The sequence below is a fragment of the Gymnoscopelus microlampas genome (assembly GCF_963454915.1).
Source record: "Gymnoscopelus microlampas genome assembly, chromosome: 10".
NCBI classification, from domain to species: Eukaryota; Metazoa; Chordata; class Actinopteri; order Myctophiformes; family Myctophidae; genus Gymnoscopelus; species Gymnoscopelus microlampas.
The window spans coordinates 35,751,479-35,762,849 of record NC_139947.1 but is presented as its reverse complement, the minus strand read 5'-3'; the positions used below and the strand labels follow the sequence as shown (position 1 = coordinate 35,762,849).

The window sequence follows — 11,371 nt, the reverse complement described above, 5'->3', positions numbered from 1 at the left end:
AAATCTACAAGCTCACACCACATTCCAACGCATTGTATGCTTGTAGATCTGCTAGTTTTGAATAGCCTACGTATAAAATAGGGCTTAAGAGGAAATTGATCAATGATTATTGTTCAATAATTGAGGATTCTGAAATGGGCATTCTGCATAATGAGTAGGCTTTTACCAATAATCTTGCACTTTTACTCAAATAAAAATGTCAATGCAGTATTTTTACGTTACTTTTTGTTTTACATTGTGTTATATTGCTACTTTACCTTAGTATAAAGTAAGAGTAGCCTACCTCTTCCACCCCTGTTAGATGAACACAATGAGCAAACAAAGAAGCTGGTTCGCCATCTAGTGGCTGAGTTGTATAATTGCACACATAACCTAACACACATTGAACTTACCTGGCTGTGCTGAATGGTGGGGCTGGGAGAACTTCTATGCTGCGAAGTGCGAACAGAAGCGAAGTGTGTCTGTACTTAATAGTATTACTATCAATCTTAAGCTAGCGCTGGTCCATAACGTTAGAATGAGTTCTCCTTAACGCTACGGTACTTTAATTATTTCCCCTCGCACCGCGGTAGCGCAGCCTCTGGTCTGTAGTAAAAATAAAAAAATACACTTTTGCTACTCATCTAAATAAAGACGGTTTTATGGAGTTGAAAGCCTACTCTACTACGTGGGAACACTCTGAGCGCCCCACCTCACGTCTAAAATAAACTTTTTGGCCTAGGCCTTGTGTTTTCCACTTCCTGTCGGATTTCATTGGATATCATTAGTCATCTGACCGGTTTCATTCGATTTCATTGGATCAAAAGACAGGAAGTGGAACACAGTGAAAAGCCTAGGAAACAGGTGGATAGAAAATATTTCAACGGAAGGAAACAATGTTTTTGGTTACTCCACGGTGCCCTCTACAGATCCGGGTCAATGGAATGTTCCTATTGACCAGATTCTTCCTTCCGGTGAAATATTTCTTTTTCTGGCTAAAAAGTCAGTCTATCACGTCAGTATCATGGTGAGTATCATGGTCAGTATCATGTTAGTATCATGGTCAGTATCATGTTAGTATCATGGCCAGTATCATGTCACATGATATTGACATGATACTGACATGGTCAGGTCAAGTACAGTAAAAGTACCTCAAAGTTGTACTTTGATTAAATACAGTACTTGATTAAATGTACTTTACTTTTCATCACTGGATGTTAGGATTAAAGTAACTCTGAAATGAAAGTAACTCTGGGAATTTACAAATGAATGCATTAGTGTGATTTATTATTAACTCAATATTATGTATGTATGATATAGTCAATATCTATCACAATGATTAAAATACATATTTTGTGTGACAGGGTGTTTGATTTAATAAAACAGAGATGTCATTTCATTTGATGATTTATTGACGTTTACTTTTTTCCACCATGGTTCTTGATACCAATAGTATTTTCCATAAAGTTTCTTTTTCATTTAAATTACACTTATAATATTTTACTCACATACATATTTTATTGTTTGATTTTCTTATTGCAATAAACAAGAGTAGCCAGTATGAGTTGGGTATTGCTACAGTTCGCCATACAAACTCTTTGTCCCTCTGACAATGAAATTCAAAAAATAACTTTTATTGGCAAGACAAAATTACACCGAAGCCTCTCCGTCTCTCTCTCTGCTTCAGGGGAGACCGAGGGCGGAATAAGGCTAAGGCTAGTAGCCTCTAAACACAGCTAACATGAAATACCTGCCCAGAAAATAGGAATCTAACATTTATTTTCCCATAGGTGAATAATGAGGATGAATCATTTGAGGATGACTACAAGTATGGAAATATCTGTGCAGTTTGCTACTCGATGGAACTACAAGTGACAAGATTGCAACACTGAGTGGGTTAGGGTCATTGATCAAGTTTCTTATACAGTATCTGTGATCACAAATCAAGCCTCCCCATTTCATCTTCCTCTACCGTGATGATAGGCCACTTTAGCTCCAGGTCACCTCTGTCTCTGATTGGTGGAGAGTGGGGAGAGAGCGGGTCTCAACACACACTAGAATACATATAATAACACTATAATCCTGGAACAATAACTCACTTACAAAATGAACTCCAACAAGAAATGTTCTCATCAACCAAAAGAGAAAAGCACAATGGTGGAAGCCAACTCCCCGTTTATTATTATTATCATTATTATTTTTAAGTGATGGCATTATAATGGTCTTTTTGGATTTTTTTGTATCGTTTTATTTATTTATTTTTTAACCAAATTTCACACAAAAATAAAATAAAAACACAATGCAACACAAATGTCCAACTAAACTAGAGAAAAAGCCTGTGAACTGAATCTACTTTTAATCCCTTGATACCTGGAGTTGTACCCTGTTCCCCTTGCAGAGATACCTCAGTAATAGGGCCCTTTAATATGAAGGGCCGGTCCCTAAGCCCAGCTACTCCTCTCCGTCTCTCTGCCTCTCTCCATCTCTCCAACCATCGGAGGGCATGTCGTACCTCCTCCATAATATGGAAGAACAGAAATGCACGTGAGCAGGCGTGCTGGACCTCGTTCACACACACACACGCACACACGCACACACACACACACCCTAGACAACATGTCACAACCACAACAAATCACTCTGCTAAAAAAAATGCTCATTGCATTGCAATATGCAGACAAAGGTAAGACATTAGAGCTCATTGCTTCTCAATGAAAGGGCACAGTGTAAATCTCAATTAGTAGAGGGGGGTTAGTTTGAAGGTGTTCTGCAGGACAGTCGTGTCACTGCTCAGCCACCGTGGTGGCTTCCCCGCGCTCGCTAACTGTCTGTGAGTCAGTCTGTCTGTGTGATATAATATATTGTGCCAGGATGGTCACAGTCTATCTATTCAATACTTCAGACTGGCAGCCTTCCAATCCCTCTGGCCCATTTCTCTTCTCCCTTGTCAGATACGGTCAGCGACACTTTCTCTGTCTAGAAAAATATGAGTTTTTGTTACTTTTGTTGTGAAGATGATGCACCAGCTGTGCGCACCTCTTTCATGGCGTGCACCGTATGCTGTGTTCGTTCTTTCATAATCTCTTGTGTGCTATGGAGGTGAAATAATGACCCGAACAACACATACTAAACAGAGACACTATAACCAGTCATTGCAACAAAAAATAAGAAAACAAACAAGTGCGTTTCATGGCTTTCAGTTGTAGGAAATGACATGGAGCCAGATGGCCACGGGTGTGGTGGCATCCTGGGTCCCAGTCTGGAGTGACATTGCCGGGGCTTCTGGTTCGGTTGTCACTTTAATTCAGCATCGTTCCTCTATGCCTTCATTTCTCCTCTCTCTTCTCCTTTCTGTCTTCCATTCCCATTCCTTTCAACGGCCTGCAGTGTTAGTAGGCAACGTTACTGTTGCCAAGGTCAATGTGCTGCCCCAACGCCCCCCCGCGCGCGCGTTACAGTTTCATTTAACCCCTTTGGGTGGGAGGGGTGGGGGGGACAAGGAGGAGGGACGGGGGAGGAAGGAGAGAGAAGGTCGATCCGGCGATGCAGAAGCCTGACCCTCCGGCGTCCTGTGGTGCGAGGCCCCATTGCAGAGAGTACAAGGGAGATCGATATGGCGGAACACAGGGTCATGCCATGGCGCTGCCGCAGCGTACAGTATGAACGATGAGCACAGTGCGGTGGTGTGAGGATGACATATAATGACCTCGCTCTGTGAATAGCGCTACGCGGCTGGGATTCAACCCACAAAGGCTTCCCTCATGACATCTATGAGCGATGCTGTACTTATACTCTGATGTCCTTTGCTACCGTTGAGCCTACAGTGTGTGGTGGTGTGTCTGTTCAGCAGGAAAAAAAAAATTAAGCAACTCTAAGAGAAAATTGGGTTCATTCCTTTGGGTTCAAACTCTGATCATGTAGCACATAATGCTACAGCACAGACAGTACAGAATGTACAGTACCAATGTCTGAGTCCTGCAGTGCAACCCCCCTTCTCTGACTGTTATGGAGGTTGACGTAAGCATTCCCCCTCCCTCCAGCCATATTTGTTGGCATAGTCTTTTTTTAAACACAAATTTGTCTGGACCTGTGTGGGTCTGCATGCTGCCTGGGGTCAGTTTGACCGCTGACCCATGCCAGCCCCCTCTGCCCTCTCACCTAGCGCTAACCTTGAATTGACAGCCAATCCCCTACAGTCACTTTTCAGACCCCACACCACCACCACCACCACCACCACCATGCGTCTGGGGAAGACCGCGCCTGTCACCTAAAGACATGTTGCATCTAGTGAGTGCCAAGTGTCATAAACTGAGAAAGGGTTTTGCCTTCGCCGCTGGCTGGACTCCTGGCGCAGAGAAACATGTAGCCTACAGTAAGTACCGCGGAGGCCACCGTAGCTACAGTATACGGGGGCACACACATTGATTATAGCAAAGACCGATGGAAGCAGCTATCCTACTGACATAACACTACAGTCTTGCTGTTTAGAGGTGCATAGGGGTGAGAAGAACACATTGAACCATGAGGACGGGAGGTGAAACCAACCACCTCGGGCCCAGCATGATCATTTAACACTAGGCATGCTTCAACGTTTTCTTGCAAAGATCCACGTGTTACGTTTGTTTTGTTCTATTGAGGGGCGACCATGGCGGGCCACAGTGGAAGAGGGGGGTAAGGGAGGGAGGGGTGGTGGGGGGGGGTGAGGGGAGAGATGTACAAGGGAGTCCAATGCATAATGAATACCTCTCCTCTGTTCATCCAGTCCGCCTATCACTGAGGAGTCTTTGAAATGAAGGGAGAGTTCCTGGTAAAGTGGAAAAAGAAGAACATATGCCCCTTCTCCTTTTTTTTCCAGTGCTCGCTTCCCTCGCTTTTTCCTCTCACCTAGATATTTAAATGTTTGGATGTTTTTTTGTTTTTTTTTGTTTTTTTTCCTCCTGTCAATTGCTGTTGATTATGTTTATTTCTTCACAGTGTGCTTTTTTTTTTTTTGGAGTGGCTGTTCCTGACTGGTCCGAGGTGAAAGGGGGTGTGTGTCAGTAAGGGGAGAAGAGGATCGGGCCGTGGGCCGTGCGGATGGGCCCGGGGGCGGGTCTCAGGATGGCGTGGCTGAGGGGCGGGCCCTGCAGTAGGTGGTGGTGGGGATGATGATGGTGGTGGGCGGGATTCGCCGCGCGGAGTTGAGCCAGCTGGTTGTTGGAGGCTGCGGCCGCCATCGCCGCAGCGACAGCCAGGGGACTGGGCAAGAGCCCTGCACCCAGAGCTTTAGAGAAGCTCAGCTCCTTAGAGAAGGTCAAAGCAGACTAAAAGGGAGAAGAAGAAGAAAAAAAGAGGGCGGAAAATGGGGGAAGAGGAGCAGAGAGAGAGAGAGAGAGAGAGAGAGAGAGACAGACAGAGGGAGAGGGAGAGGGAGAGTTGGATAGGTGTGTGGGGGGAGGGGAGAAGGAGAGACCAGAATAAAACTATTAGTTCCAGAAGGTTAACATATGGAGGGGAGACATAGAAATTTAAAATTGTCTCCAGACTCTTTTGATCTGTCATAATGCAGAGCTTTTCAATTCAATCAAGAAACATTTCCAGGAAGGGGAGACGGCCAAAAAAACGGAGTGGCTTGAGAGCTTTGGTAGGGATTTAATCAAGTCTGAACCACGGCAAGGCCTTTCTGTCCTAGCTCAATAATGTGTATCTGATGATCTGTTCATCTCAGGTTGCTACACTGCCGTGTCAGAGGAGCCCTTGGGGTTCAGAGGTGAGAGGTTAAAGGTTACCGTTAGGTCAGCTCCCCTGTGCTTCTTGTGTCGGCTTAGGAGGGGGTTGGGCTTTCCTGCCACGCCATCCCGGTGCCTTCGACTCGATATGTGCTGCATGGAGGACACAGACAGGGGGCAGTGTTATGCTGCGTCATAATGCATGACCAGCTCTCCTAACCACATGAAGCCTAATGTACCTATTCTGGGGAAAACATTCAGCAAAAATGGCTGATCTATAAGCTCACAAAGTGTCTATTTTTGGTGAAGAAGGGAAAAGGTGGGGTGCGCTACAAAGTCAAAATGCAGTAACTACGCAAAGAATAAACTATTCAATTGGCCAGTCAAATTTTTGTATTGGTACTGCATGTGATATTGAACTAATTGTACATCTGTTCATGAGGTAATTTGTTTATCCCCCCAAATCATGAAGGCTGATTTGATCTTTGAGATGAATAGACAAATGCATGCTTTGATAGTTGAGACAATAAACTGAAGGCTTTCTAAGTGTCTGGACTGTACACAATAAAATCCTGAGTGTTAATTTATCCATTTGTGTAACTCAGTACACTCTCAGAGTTAAATGAACTAAGGACAGTGTATTATTTACAGTGTATTGTAATTTGCATACAATGTATGCAAAATGCCATGTTCAAATAAAATGCGAAAATGTTATACTATGATGGCGTACAACACAATCCAATATTACATGTTGAAGCATTTATGTAAGATGACATTTTCCTTCTGCTTTTTCTGGCAACCAAGAAAATCTGCACACCTGTTTGAGCTGCAGTTCAGAATTGACCCGCACGTTGCAGATCTCACAGTGGAAGGTGCGTTCCTGAGTGTTGGGGTCCACCGGCCCCCCTCCCTGCTCGCCAATAGGTTTGGGGCCCAGGCGCGGGTATGCCTTTATGGGGCCCAGCCCACTTCGCGCCTCCAGGATGGTTTTGTGTTTGGTACCTGGACACACACACACACACACACACACACACACACACACACACACGCACATATTTAGAGAAAGCATGCGACAAACGGACATTGAAAACATATATGTGATGTATTTTTGTTTTGGGCTGTTAACCAAATATTTTTTACTTGTGCAGTTTCTGTTTCCAGGAAGTGAATGTGATATTGTTTATTTATGTTTTTGGTGTCTTATAATCCCGTAAGGGATTGAGTCTTTTTGTATTGTAAAGCGTCCTTGGGTTTCTGAAAGGCGCTATATAAATTCAAGTTATTATTATTATTAAGACCCGAAAATTTAAATTCATCCATTCATTCACACACGCACGCACGCACAAGCACAAGCACAAGCACAAGCACAAGCACAAGCACAAGCACATGCACGCACACGTCATCAATGTTACTGACTCAGATTTAATGACATAATTAGGAGCTAACGAACTATAATGAAACGATCTATTGAAGAATGTATTTAAGATGCATCACTATTCATGCTATCTGCCATATGAGTCATGCTGCCTCCGTCTGCCAGCTCTCTCAAATAATGAGTCTGGACAGCGTCACTGACTCTGAAACTCAAAGCGCTGATGGAGAGGCAGACAGTGACAATGACAAACATCAGGATATGAAAGAGTAGACTGTGTGTCAGTGGCAGGAGTTTTGCTCTAAACGAACACATATGTGCGACAGAGGACGTCATTACAGCGGGATAACCAGTGATGGAAGACGTACACACATGTTTTACTCAAGTAAAAGTATCAATACTGCAATGTAGATACACTCTGTTACAAGTAGAAGTCCGGTATTCAAAATGTACTTGAGTAAAAGTACAAAAGTACCAGCTTCAAAATAATACTTATAGTACCAAAGGTAAAAGTACTCATTGTGCACAATGTCCCATTACACAAGTTCAAAATGCTAAAAAAAATCTTTTGAAAATAGCAGATCTACAAGCTCACAATGTGACGCATTGTGAGCTTGTATATCTGCTATTTTCAAATGGCCGAAATATATATAGGGCTGAAGTGTTTTGTAATAATAATTCAAATCTACAAAGTAACTAGCAACTAACTTCATATACTTGTAGTGGAGTAATGGTACAATATTTCCCTCTGAGATGTAGTGGGGTAGAAGTATAAGTATTGAAAACTGTAAATACTGAAGAAAGTAAAAAATACCTCACAATTGTAATTAAGTACAGTACTTGAGTACATGTACTTTACACCACTGGGATAACAGTGTAATGTAAAGTCTTCACCGCTAGAGGGATACAGCCAGGCAGAGTTGAGGGAGGGAGAGGCTTTCAGTTACAAAACGGGACGAAGTGGTTGGAGTTAGAACGGTTGACATTGGCTGGAGATGAGAGAAATGAGCCACAGCTAGTCTCCAGTGCTAATGTTGTGACAACTGATTGGGAATGTCTGATTCAAAGAGGGGTGGGCAGGGGAGGGTGGAGTTAGTGAGGTCATAGAGTCCTTCATGTCACACACAGGCATTAATATCAATGACTCAGCGTCAGACAATTGAGCTGCATGTGTCAAATGAAGCACTTTGGTGGCATTAATAATAATAATAATGCCAATAATAGTTTTATTTATGCACCACTTTTCTCAACAACATTAAAAAGAGCTTAGGCAATGGGATTAGAATGGATATGAGAATGTGTTGTGGGTTTCTTTTTATGTCCCATGAAATGATATATATATCTATCATGTAATTCCAATATAATCACTGACCCCGACAGATATAAAGATGTAGAGTGATTAAAACACAATGAAAGTCCAGGAATAAGTATGTAAATTAATTAACAACTCATTTATGTGTGGTCAGCCATCTAAGCAGCATCATTGATAAAGGCGATACAATGGGTTGACTCTCTAATTAAAAGTCTATTGATGTTTTACAGTCTTTCCAGCTGGTAATGGTTTTGGTAAAGTATGCGTTTGCCCTTAATTTATTTATTTTATCAGAATATTGCACAACCTCAGCTCGCTTAGATCATTGTTTTTTCTGCAGTATACAACTGCACCACAAAATCTGGAGTGTTAACGTACTTATTTTCTATTAATTACACACCCCATGAAGCCTTGAATTCATGGCGATTTTTTTTGTTTTTGTCACATTTCTAACACAATAATTTGATGACCGGTGGAAGAGTCTCCAACTGAGTCTCCGACTGACTCCTACTCTCCTACTGAATTATTGGCTCAGGAATGCGACAACCACAAATAAATCTCATGAATTCAAGGCTTCATGGGGTGTATAATTGATAGAAAATACGTATTGTTTTGGGTGAACTACTACGACAGTGTAAAGATGGACCTGCAAGGATAGATTTGTGTCAGATTAACACTCCAGATTTGACTGTGTAAAATGTATTGTAGTGTTTTTGCACAACTCTTAAGCATACCAATAACCTGCCAAAATAGCTTTCCGCTAACTAATTATGTTTTGTTCAGCACGAAGGCACACACACACACACACACACACACACACACACACACACACACACACACACACACACACACACACACACACACACACACACACACACACACACACACACACACACACACACACACACACACACACACACAGTACTGCAGGGAGAGAATACATGGGGTGGATGGGGGAGAGGGCTGAAGCAGTATGAGAGGGGGGGCTGGGGTGTCTTCTGGGAGGGAAGAGGCTGGAATGACTGATTTAACTTGTGGCCAAAAATGTGAACTTGGGGTATTTTGTATCTGCCTTTGTTCTATTTTGGGCTGACGAGGCCCCTGTGGATTATTTTCTTTTTTTCTGTCTTTGTGAGTTTGACTTAGGGCGTAAGCTAAAGCGCAACACAAACAGACAAGACAGGTTTAAAAACATGAAAATAGACAATAGGTAGCGGGGAAACCGTTGCATAAATGTTGAGATAATACTGAATACACATTATAGTTCTTCTCTGTTACGGCTTTGAGTTTTTATTTTGTAATTTTTATCATTCGATTCGCGCCACATACTGTGCATGTTTTGACGTCTGCCTAGCATATGTCTTTATTTTTGGATCCATGGATACATGCACCATTTTTTATTTTTTTTTGAATGAGAGAGAAAGATTACTTCCAGATTGTTCTACCCACAGAGTTGATTTGAACTGTTAATCTTCCCCTGGGGGTTGAAGAACAGGGCGAGTGGGCTGACACATAGCGCATGTCACAGGGTCATGTTTGTTTTTAATCTGTTCTGTGCTGCTGATCTCTTTTTATAGTTACATACTGTATGCATGTACTGAACATCATGGATGGATGTGCACTGGTACGCACATGTGCAGCCTAATCTACTGCAAGATTACAGCTGGAAAACTGTTACTGCACAACAATAAACTCGTCATTCCATTCTCTTTGAGTGCGTGTGTGTGTGTGGGAGTGTGTGTGTGTGTGTGTGTGTGTGTGTGTGTGTGTGTGTGTGTGTGTGTGTGTGTGTGTGTGTGTGTGTGTGTGTGTGTGTGTGTGTATTCACGCGTACACGTGTGTGTGTGTGTGTGTGTGTGTGTGTGTGTGTGTGTGTGTGTGTGTGTGTGTGTGTGTGTGTGTGTGTGTGTGTGTGCGTGCCTGCCTGCGTGTGAGTCAGTGGATCTCCAGGGTACTATAAAGAACCCTGCCAGCAGTTACATCAACCATAATGATCTCAGTGATTGCACTTTTATTGATTGACATTTAATTCTACATTAAGAAGGATCTGCTTTCATGTCTTTCAGAACTGGCTGCTCCAAGGCAATGTACTTACACCAAGGACAAGCCTGCTACAGTACATCACACAGCACACCTGAGTAACTGCGTTACTCCGTGTCTGGCGAGTGTGTGAGTTTGTGCGTGCGTGCGTGTGTGTGTGTGCGTGCGTAAATGTGTACACGTGGATTGCACTTGCGTGTGTGTGTTGTGGACATAGGGGTGTGCATGCAACAGAGTGTGGGTGTACAGGTTTGCGTGCGTGCGTGCGTGCGTGCGTGCGTGCGTGCGTGCGTGCGTGCGTGCGTGCGTGCGTGCGTGCGTGCGTGCGTGTGTGCGTGCGTATTGTGTGTGTGTGTGTGGACAAGGTCTGCGGAGTATGGGCAAGCAGGTCTGTGTACGCCTGCCTGGGGAGCGAAATGTCCAAAAATAAAGAGTGGAGGTTCAAGGACCAACAGACACCAACAGTGTGGTGTCCTCTAGTGAGAAACAATGTCACACATAAAGGTAGACTGGTGCTGGTGGGCATGGACAATTAGATCAGGCAGTGAGTGGGCTGCTCAGTGACATTTAAAGCCCGTCTCATGTCTGCTCATGTGTGCAAAACTGTCCTGACAGAACGCTGAGGCTGACGTCAGGCAGAGAGAGATCACCCACATACAGTAATGACCTGCTCTTTCAGTTGCACCCTGTTTAAATCCTTCCGTTACCAGTGTTACTCGTCCTGTTGAAGCAGCGTCGGGCATGCCTGCTGCCAATGACAAGATCAATCTTTGAGCAGGGGAGAGTTTTCTTTAAATAATTATGTCTCGGTGAGGTGTTGTGTGGATGTGCAGTCAGCGTGCCATATGAGAGAACACGTACAGACAGGTGAGCAGAAATACGCTGCCACGGGGCCACCTTAACGTAGCTCCGGAATACAGGAGAGCAGTGCCTGGTTACAGAGTTTGAGTTTAAAGCCCA

At 43.6% G+C, this 11,371-nt stretch overlaps 1 protein-coding gene across 3 annotated transcripts in view; it reads right to left on the bottom strand.

The window, feature by feature from the left end:
- Positions 1 to 1,267: 1,267 nt before the first annotated feature.
- Positions 1,268 to 11,371, bottom strand: part of znf385a (zinc finger protein 385A) — a 91,613-nt gene continuing 81,509 nt past the window's right edge. For all 3 annotated transcript variants that reach the window (XM_084068059.1, XM_084068060.1, XM_084068061.1), the window contains 3 exons: positions 6,505 to 6,689; positions 5,748 to 5,840; positions 1,268 to 5,282 (listed from right to left, as the gene is read on the bottom strand). In XM_084068059.1, coding sequence (XP_083924185.1) covers positions 5,016 to 5,282; positions 5,748 to 5,840; positions 6,505 to 6,689 — 545 coding nt within the window. In that variant the 3' untranslated portion in view covers positions 1,268 to 5,015. The remainder of the gene's footprint in view (positions 5,283 to 5,747; positions 5,841 to 6,504; positions 6,690 to 11,371) is intronic.